Raw genomic sequence first — 20,269 nt, 5'->3', positions numbered from 1 at the left:
ACTCATCGGCGGTCTGTCGGCGACTGACAGCTTCTGCAGGCGGGAAAATATTTACGTATACGAATTAGGATCGCCAACATACATGCACCAAACCACGCCTCCCTCGCTTCATTTGTTTACGCACGAAAAATTAAGGTTGGATACTTTTTGAACACACCTCATATATATATATATATATATATATATATATATATATATATATATATATATATATATATATATATATATATATATATATATATATATACATCACCACCATCTGAGGTCATCCCTCATCCAAAGCCATGATGTTTTTCACACCTATTAAATCACCTCCACCCTCCCAAAAAAATTTGCTTATGTATCCATGTTGTCCAGTGTCCACCCCTTGCATTCTCCCCTGCCGCTCATCGTTACCTGTATCCATTACTTGGTTGTCCGTCTCTGTTTCCCCCCCCCCAGCCCTGCGATTGGCATTTCCCCCCTTCTCTTTCTGCTGTTCCCCTTGTTATGTTGCGTCCTCATCTGTTCTGTGTTCCAGCTCTTCCACGAGCCTTGACCATGAATACAAAAATACAAAAGGAAGTCAGCAGCTGCATCAAGCAACCAAGGAAGGTTGTTCCTTCAGCAGCCTTCTTTCAGCTGGAAGGGCTGAGTGTAGCTAATTATAAAATCAAGCTGGAGTGAGGCATAATTGATTAGGTGAGAGATTATTGGTTGTTCCCTCAAATTACGTGCAAGAGGCATGATTGGTCTTTCTATATAAACATGTAGTAAGGTTTGGCAATGAAGATCACAGTATTTGCAAGACTTTAATACTTAAGTGTTCCACCACAATCTATACTAATAAATGTCAGTGTGTCAGTGAGTCGGTGTGTCTCCATAACTCCAAAACTATAAAAGCTCGCAGCCTGAAACTTCACATGCATACCAATAAAACTCCCAGGAAGTACAAGAATGAAAATTGGGTGTTTGGATTCATTAAAACACCCCTTAACGGTCTTATTTAATTGTATCCTTCATCAGGTGATCCTCGGCCACCTCAGTGTCTGGGGTCTTGAGGTATTTCCTGGTTAACCTCGTTGGTGTCTGAAGCCGCCATGTTTTTTGGCTTGCTCAACCATGCCTCGACTTGGATTAGGCCACAACAATTTCTTTCCGATAAAGTTTTTTTTTTCATTTTCTTCACTCGTATTATCGAATTCCTGTTCGTCAAAACTACGAATCATTGTATACATCACTTTTGAAAGTACTATAGTTTTCAAATTAGGAGCAATTTTTCAAATTAGGAGCTTGGAGCAATTTCAAGCATTATATATATATATATATATATATATATATATATATATATATATATATATATATATATATACATATATATATATATATATATATATATATATATATATATGTATATGAGACGATTTTCCATGATCTACTCTCACGGACTAATTAAAGTATATCATCGAAATATTATTTCACTTTTTAGGATCGGGTATCGTCCAGTTTTATATGTGTCGAAATCTGTTGTGAAATCTGATAATTTAAAGAAATAACGAGTCATAACTAAGCTGATATACCTATTTACTTTAAGCAAGCAAGGCCATAAATATGAAAACAACACAAACAACCACACGGGGATGGCAACAAACAAGCAATATTCTGTGCTGTGTATAAGTAGGTATCAGTAAGATCAACAGTTGGAGTTATTCATATAAATGTTTTGATTTGCTCGTCTTTCGGTGAAATCTTGTTCATCATTGACGTGACGTTTCGTTTCAAACAGAAGAGCTGGGAACCTTGTGAACACCTTGCGATGGCAGTTTTGTGGATTATGAATTTTGTTTTCCTGGGAAAAGTTTCTGTTTGCTTTGTTCTTTAATTTCAAGTGTTCGTGTTCATTGCATTAATCGAATAACTTGGATGTGTCAGCAGGGATTTCGATGGGTGGGAGTTTTTTGTGGGCCAGCTTGTGTGCTTGCTGGAAGTTTCACAGTTTTCTGTTGGAATCAAAGGCTTAAGAATGTCATGCTTGGTGAAATAATGGAGTTGGATGCATGGGCAAGGCTGAAAGAGTTCTGGGGGAGGTATTGGGAAGACACAGGTGAAGCGCATTATATCCTCATGGCTTCTGCCGCTTGGGTGGACAGGATGGCCGAGAGGTACGCACACTCACATCTGAGCTATCTGGTCTGGGGTGGAATCTGGGCCCAGCTATGAACTGTTATCTTGGTGTTTCACAGGTATGGTAAGGCACCAATAAGATGGGTGTTCAACTGACCACCACGTCTGCCGCCATTCGTTGGTGGACGTTAAAGATCCCGCACGGTGTCCTTCACGAAGAGTGGGCGAACTATTGCCGGCACCATAAAGAAATTCAAAATTTCAGCTCTAACCTACAAGGGGCATCAGCAACACAAATCTGTTCCGCCCACCCAGTAAGTGATGCTATCGACACAGCCGAATGCTGTATCCTTAAGAAGAAGAAGAAGAAGAAGAAGAAGAAGAAGAAGAAGAAGTATCCTCCAGCTGTGCTTCCACTCATCGTGCCCAGTGGGCAGTTGTACCTGAGAGCGGCAAACTCAATGAGTCGGTACTGTGTGTAATCACGTGGACGGTGAACCGTAACTTTTACTGAGTTGTGACTAACTGGGAATGTCACTCAATAGGTTTCTCTGCAAGCATGGCATTGCAACAGCATACTCAACAAAATTACACTATTTGCACACTACTTGCTCAAAAGTGACCTGTCACGGGATTCACGCGCATCTTCCGTGGTGGAGATGAAGAGTGCATCGATATGGCTTGTGCATTTGGGGAATCTTCTGGTACCATGACATCACAAGCCGATAATGAGCGGTGATGGCCGATTTAAATTTGGGGATGCACAATTTTTTAATTATTTGTTTAAAAAAATAGAAATCGCATCAAATTTTTGTGACTTCACCAAATATAATTTGCTGATATTTTATAATCTATATTTCCATTTCAATCAAACATCCTTATTGTTTTTCATGTACACTTGTGCGGTTTCACTTTTGGCCACGAGTTCAAAATGAATACGATGGAGCATAACAGAGATGAATTTGAATTAAAGTTTCATTGCAAATAGACCAATGTTAAGTGTTATTTCATGCTACCTTGAATATCTGACTCTGATATGAAAGAAGATCAAAACTTTCTTCAACATACCTGATTTTGAGGTCAGAAAACTGACAGCTGAGAAATTGTGTGAAATGTGTTAAACTTATTCATTTCCTCTTTCTCTGCAGGTCTTTGTCTCTAGTTTCTACACCCTCACTCTCGTGACGTGTTTCATGGTGACGTCGCTCGCATACCATCGAATGTGGATGGTCCGTTGGCCTGTGAACTACCGCCTGGGCGAACCTCGGAAGCAGGTTTTGCAGACCCTCACTGGAGTCTGGCTGGTGGCGTTCCTGTTGTGCGCTCTTCCAGCCGTCGGCTGGCACGACACCAGTCAGCGGTTCTACCATGGCCGCTGCGACTTCATCGTTGCAAAGGTATTGCCAATGGACTGCCACCTTTTACCTATACCGATATAGCTTGTCTTTTTTTTTGTTTGTTTGTCTGCTTTTCCACCATGCTTTAAGGAGCAAGTGAAGTTGATAACAAGGTAATAGTGATAAATTGATGGTTGTAATTTCATGACTTCTCAAAACATTTTGAAATGAAGCATTAAAAGACGAGCTACGAGCAAAAAGCCCATCATTACGGAGAGGAGGAATAGGAAGCAGGACTTGGAGTACGTGGAGTGCCGCTGTAAAACACACAAACAAAATAACGTCTTCGCTCTCAGGGATAGTGTGGGGGAATTGATTATGGATTATAAAGGGCAGGTATGCCAATGGACATCGAAGCCAATATACCGGGAAAAATCAATGAACCATCGAAAAGCATCCATAAATGAAAATAAAAATAAATATATTGTTCCGGCCACGGGTACCGAGACAACAGTTTGTTACTCAGGGGGTTTAATCCCCGTTTGTCCTCGGAAGAGCCGGACCTGGGGCCACCACTCACAATTAACTTTGTGGTATGGTGGATTGCTTTCGAACCACGAACACCACCCAGTTAACCACGAGTTCCAGTGTCCACCGTCTAATTATGCACTTTAACTAGAGGTCATATGGTTACCTGAATGGGGAGCGCGCCCTCGGCAAAGCACCAATCTTATCTCGATTCAATCTGAATTAGGGTGGCCGAGCGTTTAACCGCTGGTGCGTGCGGACTATTATTGGTCAAGTCGTGTGGTAATTACCTCCCAGTCTATCTAGGTTCAGACAATGCTGGATCAATGGGAGGAAAGGACAAACACGGACAGGTTGGAACGTCAACAAGCAATTTATTAATAAGAAAATTAATAAATAAAAATAACTTTTTATTTCCGTGAGGTAAAAATAAATTCCAAATCAATCAAAATGATCGCAAGCAAATAAATAATTAATCCGTCAAAATCAATCAGAATGATAGAAAAAGAGACAGAGAGCAGATGCTTTTATTGGGGGTTGACTTACTTAACAACTAAACACAGACAAGGGAACCCATCAGATCATTGGGGGGGGGGGGGGGAGAAGAACCGTCTCGCTCACCAAAGAGAAGTCGTCCGTCAAATAAAAACGTCCTGAAATGTGTGAGCATGCCTTGTCCGTCGCCAGCTCCCAGCCTTGTCGTGCACCCACTCGCAAACAGGCTTGAACGCCAGTCGACGTCACCCCCAAAAAACAGGTGTGCCAAGAGCGACCGTCTGACGAACGATGAAGCAACCAACCATCTGACTGGCACGATGAAGCGACCGACTGACTGGAACTGACGAAGCCGCCATCTTACTGTCATGGATGAAGCAAACTCTCTGACTTGAACGATGAAAGCAGCTGTCTGGCTGGAATGATGAAAGCAACCATCTGACTGGAACGATGAAGCAACCAACCATCTGAATGGCACGATGAAGCGACCGTCTTACTTGCACGATGAAGTGACCGTCTGACTAGAACAGTGGTTTTCAAACTTTTTTTAGTGGCGACCCAATTTCAGAACCTCTCTACATCACGCGACCCAAAAGATTCAAAACCCAATTCATAATATATAAGATAAGATTTCATATGATACAAGAACATTTACTGTTTACTTTATTCACCATCGTCATGTTTTCATAGACGAGTAAATGGAGAATAGCCGACAGTATCCAAATAGTACAGTTGAATGTTTCAGAAGTTTAGTCCGAATGACATTTAGATATATCAGTGAGAAGGATGAGCCTGTTTTTCAGAAACCAACTTCTCTATTCGTGGAGTAGTCAATGACAATGCCAGGATCATATCACGCTCCATTTCTAGGCGATTTCCGTACTTTGTTTTAATCACCACCATGGTGGAGAACGACTGCTCACAAAAGTATGATGAAGGATATGGCGTGAGAACCTTAATGGTGCGCCGTGACAGGGTCGGGTACGACAGCAGCATTTTGCACCAGAATGTCGACAACGAATTCGTCCGTGCAAGAGCCTGCGCTCCTGAATCCAGCGGAGCTGTACAAGCTCTTCCTGTGCTGTATCATCTTCATCAGTAATCGATTCCAGTGGAGCTGTGAAAGGGTCCCGATATACAGAAAAGGACTGCACATCCAGCTCAGGGAAATAGTGCTCGAACTATTCAATGAGCGACCGAAGGTGATGTGCTATCTCACCAGAAAGACTGTCGAGCTCAGTATCATCGTACTGGTAGGTCGTTAGATGCTCCACCAGATGGGGGAAAGGCTGAAGCGCTTAACAGCTGCTTTGTCTGCCAGTAATTTTAGAGTCGCCAGAAATCCGCTCATTTTGTCATGAAAAATCATGAGGTTGGCGTCTTTGCCTTGGGAGCGGTTGAGGACATTGAGACGTTCAAAGATGTCAACAAGATAGCACAGTTCTGACGGCCAAGAGTCCGACTCAAGCAACGCTACCCATGCCGTTTTCCCTTGTGTGCGTAGGAACTCCTTCAGTTCATCTTTGAGCTCGTAAACACGCAGAAGAAGGTTTCCTCGAGATAACCATCTGACTTGAGTGTAGAATAGTAAATTCTTATGGTCGGCGTCCATCTCCTGGCAGAATAGCCTGAATAACCTAGTGTTGAGGGCACTCGATTTGATGTGATTCACCATTTTTACGACTTCTGGAAGCACGCTCTGCAAGGTTCCTGGCAAAGTACGAGAGGCGAGACCTTCTCGGTGAATCATGCAGTGCACCATGGAGGTCTGACGAGCCACCTCAAGCAATTTCGCCTTGAATCCAGAACGCACTCCGAACATTGCTGGCACGCCGTCTGTTGCAGAACCGAGCAACTTTCCGAAGTCCAGATAATGGTCACGATAAGACTGCTCTACTCTCCCAAAAATATCCTCGCCTTTGGTGGTGGCCTCCAATAGTTTGATGGGCAGAGGCTCATCGACAAAGTTATCAGCCTTGATGAAGCGGACCCAGACGATGAGTTGTGCATATGATGCAATATCAGTGGACTCGTCCCACTGTATGGCATGCCACGGCGATTCCTTGATCTTCTGTACGACCTGAGCCATTACGTCCAGACTCATATCTTCAATTCTGCGTTGGATGGTGTTGTCAGAGAGGGGTATAACTGCCAGTTTATTCGCCGCTTCCTCTCCAACTATCAGAGATACCATGTCCTTTGCACATGGCAGCACGTGTTCTTCCGCAATGGAGTGAGGCTTTTTAGTCTTGGCAACATGGAGCGACACTCGATACGAGGCCTCTAATGCCCGAGAATTGGTCTGATGGCATGTACCCTCTCTGTCAAGACGCGTATTCTTGAGTGCAACAAGTTTCCTCTCAAAGAACGCTCTCTCCTAACACTGATAAGGCACATGTTTTGCAGTCAAATGCCTCTGCAACTTATTTTGTTTCATAGACTATGTAGAAAGCACTTCGAAACAAATCACACACTGAGGCCTCTGTGCCCCACTTTTATCCACCACGTAGTAAAATCCAAGGTCCAGAAATTTATCCTGGTAACAACGTTCTTGAGATTTGCTGGTGGCCGGTGCTGCCATCACAAATATGGTCTCGAGCCATACGTGGAGACGTGAATAGACATTAATGATAGACTCAGACTCTGACTCTGAGAAGTCGTGGATCAAACCACTAATTTTCCGCCAAAATGGAATGGGCTGGATCCCATTCCAAGCGTCATGTTGCGCCGGTTCAGATACTTTGAACGAACCGTTTATATTACATCCTGTAAAAGTGAACACTGATCGAAAATAGACAATTTTTTTGCTGCAAGCGTATTCCCGCGACCCCACAAAATTTGCTCGGCGACCCCACTTGGGGTCGCGCCCCCGGGTTTGAAAGACCAAGGACTAGAACGATGAAGCGACCGTCTGACTGGAACGATGAAAGCAGCCGTCTGACGAACGATGAAACGCTCTCAAAGCTGTCAGAACCGCAATCAGGCTATCGCAACTGACTGACAAACTTACTCGTCGGCTGACCTGTGCCTCACTCGTTGTCGATTGAACGAGCGCGCGCGCGCCGCTCACCGTCCCGAACGGACCTCTCCCTCTTTGTATCGGCGACCTATCTCGACAGCACAGACTCCCCCCAAAATTCACCCCACCCCACTTGCGCCAGACAAGGCCAGTGACAAGCTGTTATCGTGACAAGCCAGAAGTCCGCGGTTATTCCTGTTTATGAGGCCATGCCTGTGGTGCTGGGCGAGCAAAAAGCAGCCATTTGTCAGAATTACCGAGCATAAACGTGAAGCATTCATAAAACTGTCAACAACAATTATCACTTCATTGTTCATCCCCATATGAAAAGAAGCCAGCCAGCATCCACAGAGCTGCTGGAAAGTGTGTCGAACGTCGATGGAAAAAGGCGGGTCTCGGCGTCCGTTAAAGAAATGTGTGTCATCATTGCTCGAAAAAGGCGGGTCTCAGCATCCGTGAAAGAAACGGGAGAAGGCGGGCGTCGGCCTCGGTGAAAGAAACGCCATGCATGAATGTGTCTGTCGTCAAGAGTAAAAGCTTCCCAATAAGAGAGCGGATCTATTCTTTACCCTTCTGAACACATTACATTTAGAATCCCACCAGACATGGGGATGGGTCTCTCCTGGACATGCATTTCAGGAAATAACTATCTGAGGACCTGGATGTTGCTCTGCATTCATCGGATCGGATTGTGAAATCCGTAACAATATGATTTTTCTTTTTAAGCCCAAGACAATCTGGAAGCGTGGTAATTTGTCGTGTCAATGGACATCAAAGCTGCTACACCGGGAAAAATCACACAACCATCAGAAAGCATCCATAAATGAAAATATAAATAAATTACAATAAATAAATTTTTTTTTTTTTTTTTTTTCACACTTTCAAAACACTTTCAAAACAGCTGTTCACCACCACCTCTTATCTTCCCCCATCCAAATCCTCGATCTTTTCTACCCCCGATAATCCACCCAAGCCCACTTCCTTCAATTCTCCTGCTTTCCTTCCTGAAAGTCCCTTTAATGTCCATCTTCCCCTCGCCATGTTCCCCGTCCCATCCCCATCCCTCTCCCTTCCACAGTTCACCTGTGTCTGTTCCCCAATGTTTTGTCCCTTCCACTCCCGCCCCTCTTGTCTCATGCCTCCTTGCTGTGAGTTGTGTGTTAGCTCTCATACGAGCCTCGACCAAGGTATACAAAAAAAAAAAAAAAAAAAAAATAAATTAAAAAATCTTGTTCGATAAATAAATTTCTTTATTAAATTAATTATTTAAAAATAAATAAGTAATTGGGAGTTGCATCTTGTTCGATGGTTGGGGAAGGTCTGATTGTGGGGGTTGACGGTTGGAGGTCACGCGCAGTGATGCACCAATAGGCAAGCTGGATTTGGCTGGTCTGCTTGAGGCTCTGTCCACACTGGTTGCCGATAAAAAGGACGGGAGGATCGCCTTCCTGACGTTTGGTGACATATCCTGACGGTTGATGGCAGTTGGACCGTTCCTGCTGGTTCTGCTCAGTACCTGGCTGTTGGTGTACCTGATTATTGGTGTCCCTGGTTCCTGGGGGTGACGACGTGACGTCAATTGGTGTTCGAGCCTGTTTGCGGGTGGGTGCACAGTGAGGCAGGGCGCCGGCAGCTGACCAAGGCATGCTCACACATTTTGGGTCATTTTAGGAGATGCAAGACGACTTCTGCCTTGGTCAGCTAAGACCGTATTTCTTTTCCCCCTGAATGATCTGCTGGGTCCCCTTGTCAAGTGTTTAATTGTTAAGTCAGGCATAGTGATAAGCATCTGCTCTTTGTATATTTTTCTACAACTGCTTGTTGAATTCTTCATTTGTTTGAGATTATTTTGATTGATTTGAATTTATCCATTCACACCACAAGGAAATTTAAAGTTCTTCAGTTTATTTATTTTTCTTTATAATAAATTTTTTGACGTTTCAACCTGTCCGTGCTTGTCATTTCCTTCCGTTGTTCCAACATTGTCCAAACCGAGATAGGAGAAGATTGGGACCACACTCTGTGCAGAGCGTTGGTGCTGCTGCAGAGCGTTGGTGCTGCTGAAGCAGTCACCTTGGCTGTTGGGCACAATCCTGGATGGGTCGCCACAACGACACAGTATACCAGCATGCTGGCACTCATTTTGCCGACCTCGGAAGGATAACAGGCTGAGTTAACCCCACCTGGTATTAATTCAACAGCTGAGCGGGATTTGAACTCAGGATATGAAGATCCCAAGCCCACCACCCAAACCATTAAGCCAACACCAGGCATAAAACGAGATAGACTGGGAGGTAGTACCTAAACTAATTAACCTGTCATAGTCAGCGTGCACCAGCGGTAAGCGCTCGGCCGCCTTACTTAAGATCTCATCAAGATAAGATTGGTGCATCGCCAAGGGTGCGTTCCCCGGTCAGGAGGCCACGTGACCTCTGGTGAAGTGGCAAATTAGACGTGGACACTGGAACTCGTAGTTGACTGATTGGCGTTTGTGGTTGTTAAGCAACCCACCACACCACAAAGTTAATTGTGAGCAGTGGCCCCAGGTCCGGTTCTTCCGAGGAGAAACGAGGATTTACCCTCTCATAATTCACTCAGTACACGTGGCTGTAACTATATATATATATATATATATATATATATATATATATATATATATATATATATATATATATATATATATATATATATATATATATATATATATATATATATATATGCCTGATTATGTCTCTCTCCCCGAATTGAAGGGAATAATTGATCAACACTCACCTAATCAATTACCCCAGTTGGCTTGTACTTCAATAAACTAATCCCCATGCTCTTCCAACCAAAGAAAGCTTCATGAAGCAACCAAGAAAAGCCACACAAGGTAAGCCCTTTGCTGTTTCAAACCCGACCCGGGTTCCTCTACAGCTGCAGACATTTACAAGTAGTACATACATGAGAATCCCAATGGTACACACCCCTTCAGCGGCCGGACCTCCAATTACGAGTGAGACACGTGATTGGGTATTGTTATTTATGTGTTAATTGCTGTTGGCATTGCAAGTGCTGCATGCTTGGGAACCTCGGTGGTGGGTGTTTCTGTCTATGCTTTTGATGACTTGTCAAGCGATGCACTCACCCCTTTTATATATTTATTTCTATATTTCTATAATAATTTCCTTTTCTATGTTGATTTCCATTCTGCATCTGGAAAAAAATAAATAAATGCAAAGGGATTGATTCCCGACAAAGCAGCGACGGTCAAGTTCCTCCAGGCAGATACCCACATACACCACTCAATCATCCAAAGGGCCATTATTTCATGTTTTTATATCGATTTAATCGACCCTGCCATAAACTGTCACCCTGGTGTTTCACATTCAGGATGAGACATCAATATGTTTTCCTTCTGTGAGCAGGATGTTAAGCTATAAAACCCATCTGCCTGGACAGGTCATTGATGGACGAGGAAATCACACAGGTGGAGGCCATTCAGCCCATCATGCCTGTGCGACATCAACACCACACTAATTTATGAACGCAAGATCCAACGAAGAAAATGCAAAATTTATTATGATTATTTTTTTTAACAGTGTTTTTGTGGGGTTATTTATTTATTTATTTATTTTAAGTTTTTGCTTTTTTTTGTATTTTTTTCTTCTCCTCAGGGGAGGGGGCATGGGCTTGGTTAAAAACACACATCAACCACACAACACCCCTTGGTGAGACCCCACCAACAGCACTCCGTAAACATGCACACAATCACCATCAATGCTCAAACGACCTTAAAGTCCTGCCAACATCCCTATACCCCTCTATCTCCATAACTTCCAGGTACCTATCTCATTCCAATTTAAACTTATCTACTGTTTGTGCTGCCACTACTTTTCCAGGGAGGCCATTCCATGCATTGACTACTCTTTGAGTAAAAGTCCCCTGCTTTACTTCCGTCTTAACTCTCCTCTTCTTTACTCTCAGGCGATGTCCTTTCACTTGCCCCTGGTCCTGTCACTGCCTCCTCTGTTGAATAATTAATCTGCACTTATTTTATCGATACCTTTCATTCTCTAAAACATCTCTATCATATATCCTCATAACCACCTCCTTTCTCGTGTATCAAGCCCCGTCTTCTTCAGCCGCTCCTCATAGCTGAGTCCAGCGAGATCCTGAATTAATCTTGTAGCCTTGCACTGGACCTTTTCGATGGCATATATGTCCTTCCGGAACTGTGGTGACCAAAACTGCACGTAATATTCTGGATGTGGCCCTCACTAAATTCCTGTACAATGTTAACACCACCTCTTTTGATTTATAATTGATCCCCCTCCCAATGCAACCTAAAACACTATTTGCTTCACCTGCAGCTGCCTGGCACTGTGCTGCCTGCTTACATCCTATATCTATTACCACCCCCAGATCCTTGTCCTGTGTGACATGCTCCAAAATTACCCCTTGCATCCTGTAATCTCTATTTTCATTGTTCTTCCCCATCCCCAACACCTTACACTTTCTCAGGTTAAATTCCATCTGCCAATCTTTTGCCCAATCTCTACAAGTATCAATACTTTCCTGTATCTGTTCACCACCCCCTCTGCTGTCCACCTCACCTCCAAGCTTTGTGTCATCTGCAAATTTGGAAAGCTTCCTCTTTTCCCCATTTTCCAAATCGTTGATGTAAATCATGAATAGTAATGGTCCGATTACTGATCCCTGAGGTACCCCACTACTTCCTCCCAGCATGACATCCTCCCACTCACAGCCACTCTTTGCTTCCAACCACGAAGCCAGTTTGCAATGCAATTAGCTACCTGACCAACCACTCCACAAGCCCTCACTTTGGCTAACAACCTCCGATGTGGTACCTTATCAAAAGCCTTCTTAAAGTCGAGATGTGCTCTGTCCACTGCCTTTCCCTCATCCAACCAATCAGACACTGCTTCACAGAACTCGAAAAGATTTGTGAGCCAGGAACTTCCTTTGGTAAACCCATGCTGACTCCCTTTTATTAGTTTGTATTTATTGAAATGGTTCCTCATCTGGTCACCAATTCATGTCTCCAACACCTTCTGCACAACTAATGTCAAACTAACAGGTATTTAGTTTCCCAATTCTTCTCTGGATCCTTTCTTAAATAATGGGCACTGAAGATCTCATGGTATCTTGTGCGAATCACAGACAAGTTATCACCGGCTCCCTGAACGAGTTACAAATTCCTGCCCAAATTGGCTCCAATTGAATGTCAGGCCTTTTCAGCCATTTCCTGGTGGATTTGGGCCAAAGACGTTCCCCGACTTTCCCCATTAAAAGGAGGGAATAATTGATCCATTACAAGATGTATGATTTGATGTAAAAAAAAAAAAAAAAAACTTATATTTACAATGTCATTGCACTTTGTGAGTGGAACTTAACTTTGTTGTGGTTTATTGTTCAAAAAATATATATATATATATATACATATATATATATATATATATATATATATATATATATATATATATATATATATATATATATACATATACACACACACACACACACACACACATAAGATATAATATATATGTGTGTGTGTGTGTGCTTGGTGTTGGCTTAATTGCTCGGGTGGCTGGCTTGAGATGTTAGGGTCCTGAGTTCAAATCCTGCTCAGCTGTTGAATTAATACCAGGTGGGGTTAACTTGGCCTGTCATCCTTCTGAGGTCGGCAAAATGAGTGCCAGCATGCTGGTTGTCCTTGTCGGAGTGGCGACCCATCCAGGATTGTGCCCAATAGCCAAGGAGACTGTTTAGGCAGCATCAACGCTTTCTGCAGAGTGTGATCCCAATGGATGGATATATATATATATATATATATATATATATATATATATATATATATATATATATATATATATATATATATATATATGTATATATATATATATATATATATGCTTGTGAGGGATTCATATCAACATGCATTTGCAAACACTCATTTGTTCATTTATTTATATATAGAAAGATAGATATATATCCCCTCCTCGATTCTGTCTTGATCTCTCTCTCTCTCTCTCTGTGTATCTCTCTCTCTCTCTCTCTGTGTATCTCTCTCTCTCTCTCTCTCTCTCTCTCTCTCTCTCTCTCTCTCTCTCTCTCTCTCTCTCTCTCTCTCTCTCTCTCTCTCTCTCTCTCTCTCTCTCTCTCTCTCTCTCTGTCTCTGTCTCTGTCTCTGTCTCTGTCTCTGTCTCTCTTGTCTGTCTCTCTTGTCTGTCTCTCTTGTCTGTCTCTCTTGTCTGTCTCTCTTGTCTGTCTCTCTTGTCTGTCTCTCTTGTCTGTCTCTCTCTTGTCTGTCTCTCTCTTGTCTGTCTCTCTCTTGTCTGTCTCTCTCTTGTCTCTCTCTTGTCTCTCTCTCTCTCTTGCTCTCTCTCTTGCTCTTGTCTCTCTCTCTTGTCTCTCTCTCTTGTCTCTCTCTCTTGCTCTCTCTCTTGTCTCTCTCTCTTGTCTCTCTCTCTCGCTTGCTCTCTCTCTTGTCTCTCTCTCTCTCTCGCTTGCTCTCTCTCTCTCTCTCTCTCTCTCTCTCTCTCTCTCTCTCTCTCTCTCTCTCTCTCTCTCTCTCTCTCTCTCTCTCTCTCTCTCTCTCTCTCGCTCTCTCTCTCTCTCTCTCGTTCTCGCTCTCTCTCTCTCTCTCTCTCTCTCTCTCTCTCTCTCTCTCTCTCTCTCTCTCTCTCTCTCTCTCTCTCTCTCTCTCTCTCTCTCTCTCTCTCTCTCTCTCTCTCTCTCTCTCTCTCTCTCTCTCTCTCTCTCTCTCTCTCTCTCTCTCTCTCTCTCTCTCTCTCTCTCTCTCTCTCTCTCTCTCTCTCTCTCTCTCTCTCTCTCTCTCTCTCTCTCTCTCTCTCTCTCTCTCTCTCTCTCTCTCTCTCTCTCTCTCTCTCTCTCTCTCTCTCTCTCTCTCTCTCTCTCTCTCTCTCTCTCTCTCTCTCTCTCTCTCTCTCTCTCTCTCTCTCTCTCTCTCTCTCTCTCTCTCTCTCTCTCTCTCTCTCTCTCTCTCTCTCTCTCTCTCTCTCTCTCTCTCTCTCTCTCTCTCTCTCTCTCTCTCTCTCTCTCTCTCTCTCTCTCTCTCTCTCTCTCTCTCTCTCTCTCTCTCTCTCTCTCTCTCTCTCTCTCTCTCTCTCTCTCTCTCTCTCTCTCTCTCTCTCTCTCTCTCTCTCTCTCTCTCTCTCTCTCTCTCTCTCTCTCTCTCTCTCTCTCTCTCTCTCTCTCTCTCTCTCTCTCTCTCTCTCTCTCTCTCTCTCTCTCTCTCTCTCTCTCTCTCTCTCTCTCTCTCTCTCTCTCTCTCTCTCTCTCTCTCTCTCTCTCTCTCTCTCTCTCTCTCTCTCTCTCTCTCTCTCTCTCTCTCTCTCTCTCTCTCTCTCTCTCTCTCTCTCTCTCTCTCTCTCTCTCTCTCTCTCTCTCTCTCTCTCTCTCTCTCTCTCTCTCTCTCTCTCTCTCTCTCTCTCTCTCTCTCTCTCTCTCTCTCTCTCTCTCTCTCTCTCTCTCTCGTCTCTCTCTTGTCTCTCTCACATTTTCTCCTTTCCTTCCATAGGTGGGACTGGGGTTTGCAGTTTGTTTCCTGCTCTTGCTAGCCGGTGGGCTGACGATGGGCATGGTTTGCATCGCCGTGGCCCTGGTGCAGACGTTGCGGGCCCGTCGTCATTCCGAACCCACGGTCCCGCGGATCGTGGTGGAAGACGTCCACGGGAAACGACGAGCTTCGCTCGATGGTTCGGAGCCACCTCGCACATCACGCCAGCTCACTGCCCTTGTCACTGCTCTCGTCTTGCTGTACACTTTGCTTGCCGGAGCTCCGATGCTTGTGAGGGATTCATATCAACATGCATTTGCAAACACTCATTTGTTCATTGATGCATTAATTTCTCTTTTGATGCTTGATCAAACTTGTGTCCCACGCTGCACTACATGTTGCAAGTTTTCATTAATTTAAACCCATGCACAGACAATTAATCGGCAAGTACAACAAAAGCTGATCTATCCATTTTTATCAACACTAGCATTGGGAAAAAACCCAGTAACTAAACAAGGAAATAACTGCTTAATCTCATTGTCCAGTGTAAGCTTACCATTTATAAACGTTCTTGGCACCACAAAAGAGCTTCACTTTATCAAGAAAATGTTTCAAGGTCTTCACTGAAACAGATCATTCAAATCGGATGGGTACTTTACTTTTACCAGACTCCGTGGTGTAAGCGTTTGAGGGTCTGCTCTGAGTCTGGGAGGTCGCTGGTTCGAACCCCGGCCAAGTCATACCAAAGACTTTAAAAATGGCATGAGCTGCTTCCTTGCTTGATGCTCAGCATTTAAAAGGAAAAATTCACGGATAGGTTGGCATCCATCTCGAGGAGGACATTCCTCCTGAGGAAACGCCCCGTTGTGTGTGGAGAGAAGGTTTGTGCCATTGGTGTCATATCGTTCGGACCCAGAGTGCCCTGGGAAGTGATGGCAAACTCAGTGGCAGATTGCAAGCCCCAAGCTCAGTGGCTCTTTGTCTCATTTAACAGTCGTGTGTGTGTGTGTGTGTGTGTGTGTGTGTGTGTGTGTGTGTGTGTGTGTGTGTGTGTGTGTGTGAGTGTGTGTGTGTGTGTGTGTGTGTGTGTGTGTGTGTGTGTGTGTGTGTAGGCTCCACTGAGAGCCTATATATATATTTAAAAAATAAATTATACATATATTTATAGCACATATGTACGAGGTATGTGCTGGCAAATACAACCCATCACTTAATTAGGGGTGGGGGGAAGAGGGAGAGGAGGGAGAGAGAGCGTAAGAAAGAGGGAGGGAGGGAGAGAGGAGGTAGGGGAGACAAAGAGGAGGGAGGAAGGGGAGGGGAAAAGTGAGGAGGACGGGGAGGGAGAGAAGGGAGAGGGGAGGGATGGAAGGGAATGAGAGAATGGACTTGAGGGGGAAGGAGAGAGGAGGTGCAGGTGAGGGAAAGGGGAGGAGAGAGGGAGAGAAGGGGGAGAGGGGGAGAGAGAGAGGAAAGACAGGAGAGAGAAAGGAGGAGCGGTGGTGGAGCTTCGAATGGAATGGGGGAAGAGTGAGGATGGGGGGCAGTGCGGAGAGTGATGCCTCACCAAAAGTTGCGATACCCTCTGGGAAGGAGGATGGGAGTGAGGAGGATGGGGGAAGAGAGGGGATGGGAGGGAGAGGAGAGGATGATGGGGGAAGTGTCTGGCAGATGTGACGCCCAGTTTTATGTCCATCCAAGGGATGGCACATAAGTCGGGGAATTTTGTTTGTTCTGGGACAATCCCATTTCCCCCAATGACTTTAATGTTAACTCAGGGAAAAACTATTTGACTCTGTCAATAAAAAGGAGTAATTTTTTTTCTCATAAACAGATCTCCTCTGGCACCAGCTTCTCCTTCTCCCCCACCTCTTCCAATGATCCTGCACCAGCTTCTCTGCATTAAATTGTTTCTGGGACCAAGCTCTTCCATGAATCTCGACGATGCAACAAAAACCTTTTTACCCCCCCCCCAAACACTTTATTTTACGCCCCCCCCCCACCAAACACTTTATTTTACTCCCCAATCCCTCACCCCTGACCACCCACTCTCCACCCACTCTCCACCCTCTTTCTCTTACCTATTCTATTTATACCCCCATTTGAACAGAGATTCCTTCCCTTTACATCCCCAACTATTGATAAACTCTGGAAGAATATTTTCAGCAAAACAAAAACATTTTTACCCTCCCTCCTTCTTTGCGGTTTATGTCCTTTCGGAAAAATAACTACTGAAGCCTAATCCTTGACACTTGCTTGTGGAGTTCACCATCCTGCCCAAAAAAAAGACTTCTAAAGCCATGTCAGCTGAGTGATGCTGCGGATTTCAGTGTGGCAGCTGACGCTGAATTAGACAGTGGGTGGTTCTGTTTTGTTTTTTCAGACTGCAACTGCGTCGGTTTGCCAACTTCACCTTTATAGTTATCATCCCAGCTTCAACAGAAAATTATTGTTGAGAGATTCTGGGGCTTATCACATTTTGGTTAGAAAACATGTGCGTAAACCTGGAAGTACGAGGCATTCCCTCCCACCTATAGCACGTGGAAGGTGGAATCATACTTGGACCATGTGTTCAACATTCTTCTGGAAAGATCTATGCCCCTCCCAACTCTCAATTCTATATAAACCGTGGAGGAGGAGGGTTCGACAAAACTCCCGTGTCTGCTGTGATGGTGATTTTTGAAGAAATGCCAACAGACAGGTGAGTGATTTGTATATAAGTATATCTATGATAATTACGTGGTTATACTCAAAGTTATGCAGTACTTCAATTAATTATTTCACATTTTAATTATTTTCCTTTTTCATCACAGCGTGATTGAAAACTCAAACTCTATCATGGATGACTCGCTGTCATGGGACGATTATGGCTTTGAATCAAAACATGATAGCCACTTTGCTCATGTACATTTCAAACTTAATCGATTGAACTCACAGATCGACAAAGTCGAGGTAAAGTTTCATTTTTTTAACATAATGCTGTACAAACGGCTCTGTTGTATGAAGATGAAGTGATTTATTTCCTTATTTTCACAGGATACTCGAGCAGAATTCATTCATAAAAAATCATACACAAATCTATGAACTCACTTGGAGTGAGTTCATAGATTTGTTTGAAGACTTTTTGAACAACTTTGACACAGCAACTGACATATTTTCACCATTCATGCCCGATGTGTCACCCCACTCGAAGAATCGTCATCGAACAGGTATGACCGATTTAATTTAATAATTAATTTTCAAAACTATCATGTTGTGGGGGGGGGGGCTATTAAATGATGACTATTAATATTGCCTTAATATTAATCATGGCTTTGGTAAGAAGTCTGCTCTTAAAAAGCAATTTGTGTGTATTTCCAGCTCGAGAAAGACATTCAAACAGGCTTCAGTTTACTTTGCAGTTAAACATTCCAGGGCCTACGACAGGTGAGTGATTTGTATATAAGTGTATCGATGCATAATTACTTGGTTATACTGGTCAGTTTGCCATTGCACCGAAAGTTAATCAAATCTTTTTCCTTCCGAGCTTTGAAGAAAACTTCGCGATGGAAGAAATGGTCCATCTCAACTTTATGGATTGCTTGAAGGAACTTCAGAATAACCAATTCCCGCCTCTGTCTCAATTGAGAGTTGGGGAAAGCGTTGACTTGGATATGTTGCTCAAGCAGTTATGTAAAAGGTAAGAGTTTTGTCTCATTAAATCATAGTTCCAAGAGTTCTGTCATTTAATGTACAATCCAACCAAGAAATGTGACACCTTAATCATGTATGTGCTCTATTCGCAGAAATAAGACAAGCTTGACACATGAGACAACCTTCAATTGCACACTTGAGCAAGTTTGTGTTGAGGCAATTACTTTCCTCAGCTTGCTAAACCTTTTTGCACCTGTGCCAGGAGACTGCATGATTAAAAACTCACTTCACTGCATTCCAGCATTTGAGCAAATCACTCAAACATTTGGCAACACACTTTCTTCGCTCACATCAATAAAAGCTCTTTGTGAGCTCTCTTCTCTCCAAACCTGTGAGCTGTACTCATCCTGGAGCACACTGCACCAGTGCAGATTGGTGTTTGTGAAAGCATATGAACATATCGCCATAAATATATATATATATATATATATATATATATATATATATATATATACATATATATATATATATATACATATACATATATATATATATATATATGTATATATTTATATAATTGTTTTTTTTTTTTACATTTCGAAATAGAATTTTAATTTTTTACATATAGATACATATTTATTTATATTTTATATATATATATATATATATATATATATATATAATTTACAGGGTGTCCCAAAAAAATATACAACTTTTCATCTGCAAAGAGGATGGTCATAACATATATTTTTTAAAAAGATGTATGGCTGGAGAGAAAGCTGGAAGGTTGAAGTTTATTGTACCAATGTCAAAATTGCCACCAAAATTTAAATTTTGGTAGAGAATCATCGTTTTCTTTTCGACCACATGTTCGAAGTAGGCTCCCTCGGGCGTAGTGGCGTGCGCCTGTAATCCGGCTACTCGGAGGCTTGGGTTGGAGGATTGCTTGAGGACGGGAGCTATGCGCTGGACCTTGCTATGAGAGGGTGTAGGGCATCCCGGAATCATGGCGAAACCCAATCCTTATCCCTGTGTCGTAAGAGGCAACCAGGGTTGCGTCAGGAAGGGCATCCGGCGTAAAACCTGTGCCAAATCAGGATGCGAATCATAACGGATGATCCGCTGTGGCGACCCCTAACGGGAGCAGCCGAAAGACGAACAACAACAACAACAACAACAACAACAACAACAACAACAACAACAACGTTCGAAGTAGGCTCCCCGTTGTCCGATCACTGCCTGCAAACGTGTTGTCATGTTCTCCATCACATTGGGAAACGTTTCCTGAGGAATGTTCTGGATTTCTCTGTGGATGTTTTCCTTCAGCTGATCAAGAGTCTGAGGCCTAGGGTTTCCATAGATCCTGTCCTTGAGATACCCCCGCAAGAAGAAGTCTGGAGGAGTAAGGTCAGGGGAATACGGTGGCCACTCAACGTCTTCGTAGAGGGAGATAAAGCGGCCCTCAAAATGTTGGTTGAGAAAACGCCCCATTTCCCTGGCTGTATGGGGCGTTTCCCCATCCTGCTGGAACAACTGGGTTCTCACCTGGATCAGGTTGTTTCTCCTACGTGTCTGAGTACGAAGCTCAGGCAGATAGAATTCCTGAATCATTTCGCGATAGTTCCTCTTATC

At 43.5% G+C, this 20,269-nt stretch overlaps 1 protein-coding gene and 1 long non-coding RNA gene across 5 annotated transcripts in view; both read left to right on the top strand.

The window, feature by feature from the left end:
- LOC147029153 (putative G protein-coupled receptor 153) overlaps window positions 1–20,269 on the top strand; it is a 108,851-nt gene that overhangs the window by 42,400 nt on the left and 46,182 nt on the right. For both annotated transcript variants that reach the window (XM_085876294.1, XM_085876295.1), the window contains 2 exons: window positions 3,252–3,500; window positions 15,029–15,298. In XM_085876294.1, coding sequence (XP_085732420.1) covers window positions 3,252–3,500; window positions 15,029–15,298 — 519 coding nt within the window. The remainder of the gene's footprint in view (window positions 1–3,251; window positions 3,501–15,028; window positions 15,299–20,269) is intronic.
- Window positions 16,631–19,096, top strand: LOC147029154 (uncharacterized). 3 transcript variants are annotated; one of them, XR_015056813.1, is made up of 4 exons: window positions 16,631–17,705; window positions 17,818–18,213; window positions 18,365–18,683; window positions 18,790–19,096. It is a non-coding gene; the product is annotated as an uncharacterized LOC147029154 (long non-coding RNA). The 3 variants fall into 3 exon arrangements; XR_015056812.1 differs by having other exon boundaries at window positions 16,631–17,956; window positions 18,041–18,213; XR_015056811.1 differs by having other exon boundaries at window positions 16,631–18,213.

Source organism: Eptatretus burgeri, chromosome 4 (assembly GCF_056783735.1).
Source record: "Eptatretus burgeri isolate ZD-2024b chromosome 4, Ebu_testis_v1, whole genome shotgun sequence".
NCBI lineage: Eukaryota > Metazoa > Chordata > Myxini > Myxiniformes > Myxinidae > Eptatretus > Eptatretus burgeri.
This window is presented reverse-complemented; position numbering and strand designations above follow the sequence as displayed.